The sequence below is a fragment of the Babylonia areolata genome, chromosome 33, assembly GCF_041734735.1.
Source record: "Babylonia areolata isolate BAREFJ2019XMU chromosome 33, ASM4173473v1, whole genome shotgun sequence".
NCBI lineage: Eukaryota > Metazoa > Mollusca > Gastropoda > Neogastropoda > Buccinidae > Babylonia > Babylonia areolata.
The window spans coordinates 4,392,440-4,397,439 of record NC_134908.1 but is presented as its reverse complement, the minus strand read 5'-3'; the positions used below and the strand labels follow the sequence as shown (position 1 = coordinate 4,397,439).

The 5,000-nt window shown below is 48.2% G+C and overlaps 1 protein-coding gene across 1 annotated transcript in view; it reads right to left on the bottom strand.

Moving 5' to 3' along the window:
- Positions 1-374: 374 nt before the first annotated feature.
- LOC143276841 (uncharacterized) overlaps positions 375-5,000 on the bottom strand; it is a 12,994-nt gene continuing 8,368 nt past the window's right edge. Inside the window, exons 4-9 of the mRNA XM_076581496.1 lie at positions 4,670-4,869; positions 4,454-4,546; positions 4,252-4,332; positions 2,662-2,816; positions 1,363-1,497; positions 375-688 (exon numbers count right to left, since the gene is read on the bottom strand). Of these exons, the coding sequence (XP_076437611.1) occupies positions 469-688; positions 1,363-1,497; positions 2,662-2,816; positions 4,252-4,332; positions 4,454-4,546; positions 4,670-4,869 (884 nt within the window). The 3' untranslated portion in view covers positions 375-468. The remainder of the gene's footprint in view (positions 689-1,362; positions 1,498-2,661; positions 2,817-4,251; positions 4,333-4,453; positions 4,547-4,669; positions 4,870-5,000) is intronic.

Below are 5,000 nucleotides of genomic sequence, written 5' to 3'. Positions count from 1 at the left end.
TTATCTTAATCTCCGTTCCATGTCCCCATTCCCACATCTTATCCGTTTCCGTTTCCGATCAGATCCATTTTCAGTTCGGTTTCAATTTCCCTGTCCCTGTAACTATTCCTTCTTCACGACACCCATCAAAAAAAGAAGAATGAAAGAAAAAAAAAGAAAGAAAATTCGTTCCGCTTTATTTTAATCTCCGTTCCATGTCCCCATTCCCACTTCTTATCCGTTTCCGTTTCCGATCAGATCCGTTTTCAGTTCGGTTTCAGTTCCCCTGCAACTATTCCTTCTTCACGACACCCATCAAAAAAAAAAAAAAAAAAAAAAAAAGAGAAGAAGAAGAAAAAAGAACAGAAATAAAATTCGTTCCGCTTTATTTTAATCTCCGTTCCATGTCCCCATTCCAACATCTTATCCGCTTCCGTTTCCGATCCGATCCGTTTTCAGTTCGGTTTCCATTCAGTTCAGTTTCCAGTTTCAATGTCCCTGTACGGTTCTGACGCATTCAGTGACAGCACGTCGACTTCCTGGAGTGTTGAGGTAAGCCATGTAGGTCGAGGTTAGATGTTGGCGGTTCCCTTCAGGCACCTGATCCAGTCTGTCTAGGTCCATCCGGTAAAAGTCCTGCTGGGTCCGTTTGTAATCCGTATCTCTCCGGTTTCGCGCTTGCGCCGTGTGCATGGTCTTCAGTTCCTTCCTGTTTGGGTTTGGTTGTGGTTTGGTGGTTGGAAGGAGGAGAGATGGTGATTATGGGGAGAGTTTGGCATGTAAACGGTTAAACATTCACGCGCGCGCACTCTCTGTATGTCTTACTGTCTCTGTCTGTCTCTGTCTCTCTCTCTTTCTCTCTGTCTCTATCTCTCTCTATTTCTCTGTACCCCCTCTCTCTGTCTCTCTCTTTCTCTGTCTCTCTCTCTCTGTGTCTGTCTGTCCCTCTCTCTCTCTCTCTGTCTCTTTCTCTCTGTACCCCCCTCCCTCTCTGTCTTTGTCTCTATTTGTCTTTCTTTCTCCCTCTCTCTCTTTCTCATACACATACACACACCCCTATATATCCACACACACACAGATACACACACACACACACACATACAGACCCTCATATCTACACACACACACACACACACACACACACACACACACACACACCTATCCAAACACACACACACACAGACCCACATATCTATCCACACACACACACACACACACACACACACACACACGCCTACCTATCCAAACACACACACACACACACACACACACACACACACACACACACACACACTCGCCTACCTATCCAAACACACACACACACATCTATCCACACACACACACACACACACACACACACACACACACACAGGGATCACTGACCTGAGTGTAGGCACGTCACTGTAGTACAACTGCTTGTTGACCAAGTCTTTGGTTTCCATGGCAACCACCGGAAACTTGGGCAGACGGGTGCTGCCCTCTTTGCGGCTGGGTTCTGTCCCCTTCCTGGACTTGGATCTGTCAACAGACGGGCGCATTAGACTGTCAATCTGAGGGTCCCGGGTTCGAATCACGGTGACGGCGTCTGGTGGGTGAAGGGTGGAGATTTTTCACGATCTCCCAGGTCAACATATGTGCAGACCTGCTAGTGCCTGAACCCCCTTCGTGTGTATATGCAAGCAGAAGATCAAATACGCACGTTAAAGATCCTGTAATCCATGTCAGCGTTCGGTGGGTTATGGAAACAAGAACATACCCAGCATGCACACCCCCGAAAACGGAGTATGGCTGCCTATATGAGGGGGTAAAAACGGTCATACACGTAAAAGCCCACTCGTGTGCATACGAGTGAACGTGGGAGTTGCAGCCCACGAACGAAGAAGAAGAAGAAGAAGATCTGTCAACAGTGCAATAGAACTGTGCCATACGAAAGCAGAATGGAGGAAGCCCATATCTACAAGACCGAGAAGTATGCTAGTCTATCCAGCAGCCTGAGAGAATCTGGCTTCCAAACCAAAGTCCTCGCCATAGAGATTGGTGCAAGAGGGTTTGTGGGCGCATCTGCCTACAGCCTCATGAAACAGTTGTCGAGAGAGGACACGGGCTCTCAAGGCAATGGCAGAAGCAGCAGAAAAGAGTTCCAGCTGGATCTGGTCGAGGAGGAGGAATTTCCTTACTCAAACTAGGTGTACGATGGCTCAGTGGTTAAAACGTCTGCCAGAAAAGGTGACTCAGTCCTGAAGTGGCGACCACCCTGGAGGCGCGGGTTCGAACCTGCTGAGGACCAGGAAAAAGAGGGGAAAAAAAAGAAAAGAAAGAAAAAAAAAAAAAGCGGCAATACAAGGGCATCCAGGAGTCATGACCTGGTTGCGGCCCGGCCCCCTTTAGAGTGTAAGAAGTTAAGTGCCTAAACACTTGACTAAAGCAATGGAATCAATAATTCGTAAATATCTGTGTAACGGCAATTAACGATATATATATATATATTATATATATATATAATTAACAAATAGTAAAGAGTGGTAACTCTCTCCATTACACAAGGTACACAACTTCAAGTCAATGATGCTTACGCTACCGATTCAGCTAGCACACAGGTAAATAAAAGGTACATTGGAACAAACCCTCTCTATAGATATATATATGATTTACACACACACACACACACACACACACACACACCTCCTGCTCTTGGTGTCAGAGCGGGTAGTAGGACGGGAGGAGATGTGAGGCAGGATCTGGGTGTCCATCCTCAGGTCCACCCACGGGTCCGTCAGTCCCTGAGCCGTGCTGCGACTGGAGCACGTGTACCTGGACAGCTGCTCTGACTCCTCGGGCTGTGGGAGGGGGGCGTGGGGTGTGGGGGGCGGACGGGGGGTTAAAGGGGGGAAGGGGGGGGGCACATACCGACATGGCATCATCATCATAACTATCATCATCATCATCATCGTCATCATCATCATCATCTTCTTCTTCATCATCGTTGTTGATGTCGTGTTGTCGAGTCGTTGTCGCTGTTGTTGTGCGTTATCGTCATCGTCATCCATTATCGTCGTTGTCGTCTTTTAGCGTTATATTATCGTCATCCCAATCGTCGTCGTCTGTCTGTCGTTGTCATCATCGTCGTTTCGTCATCGTTGTCGTCATCATCATCAGCATCGTAATCTTCAACATCGTTGTCATCCTCGACGTCATCGTCGATTCATTGTCGTCGTCGACGTTATCGTCATCATCATAATAAAGGAGAAGAAGAAGAAGAAGCGGGAGAAAGGTGGAGGAGGAGGAATGTCTAACGTTCTTATTCGTATGTGTACACACACACACACACACACACACACAACCAATCTAGAATCGCGTGGCGTGTGTGTTGTAGTAAGGCTCCAGTATGTTGAAGACGAAGGGTTTGAACTCCAGTTGCTTGGGGGACCACGACCACACAACCCTCACCCAACCCCTCCCCCGTGCACCCCCCCCACACACCCCGACCCCCACCCCCACCCCCCACCCTCCCCACACACACACACACACGCACATACTCACATATCAGATATATAACAGATATATCAGATACAAAACACAGGCAAGCTTTAACGAAACTCAGAATAAGCGCGCATGACCTAAAGATTGAGAAAGGTAGATATTTAAATATTCCACAAGAAGACAGATTGTGCAACAAGTGTAACATCCTGGAAGACGAAATCCATCTTCTTGATCATTGTATTAAATATATAACCTTAAGGCAACGATTTTTAAAGGATATTCAAAATTCGAATAACACAGGACATATTCCCAGTCAGGTGATGCTAACAGATGATGAATATATACAAACAAGATTGGGAAAATTTGTTTATAAATGCTGCTGCAATTTACTGCATTAACTGATTGATTAATTGTGTGTTTTTCATTCGTTCATTCATTTACCATTGCACTTGTGTCTTATAAGCCTTACGGTTTCATGACAATAAAATCTATTCTATTCTATTCTATTCATATCCCCTACTCCCGGACCCCCCTATACACACACACATACTGTCACACCCACCATCTCAATCAAGAATCGGGTGGTGTGAGTGTTGTAGTAAGGCTCCAGCGTGCTGAAGATGAAGGGTTTGAACTCCCGTTGCTTGGGGGACCACGACCACACAACCCTCACCCAACCCCTCCCCCGTGCACCCCCCTCCCCCCACACACCCCCCCACACACACACACATACTCACACATCCCCTACCCCCGCACCCCCCTATACACACACACACATACTGTCACACCCACCATCTCAATCAAAACTCTCGTGGTGTGAGTGTTGTAGTAAGGCTCCAGCGTGCTGAAGATGAAGGGTTTGAACTCCCGTTGCTTGGGGGACCACGACCACACAACCCTCACCCAGCCCCTCCCCCGTGCACCCCCCCCCCCCCACACACACATACTCACACATCCCCTACCCCCGCACCCCCCTATACACACACACACATACTGTCACACCCACCATCTCAATCAAGAATCGCGTGGTGTGAGTGTTGTAGTAAGGCTCCAGCGTGCTGAAGATGAAAGGTTTGAACTCCCGTTGCTTGGGGGACCACGACCACACAACCCTCACCCAACCCCTCCCCCGTGCACCCCCCCCCACACACACACACACATACTCACACATCCCCTACCCCCGCACCCCCGTATACACACACACACATACTGTCACACCCACCATCTCAATCAAGAATCGCGTGGTGTGAGTGTTGTAGTAAGGCTCCAGCGTGCTGAAGATGAAAGGTTTGAACTCCCGTTGCTTGGGGGCCACGATCTTCGAGGACTCCCTCTTCAGGTTGTCCTGCAGCCTCCTCAGCTCCTCCTTGAAGAACTCCACCTTCTGGCGGGGCCTGACCTCGCTCAGCTCTAATGGCCAAGGGCAAAGGGTGAGGTCAAGGTCAATGTTAACTCGTGGAGCTAGATAGGTCAAGGATAAGTTAGCTTGTAGTACCTATTGGGTCAAGGTCATGGTTAAGTCAAGGTCAATGGTAACTCAT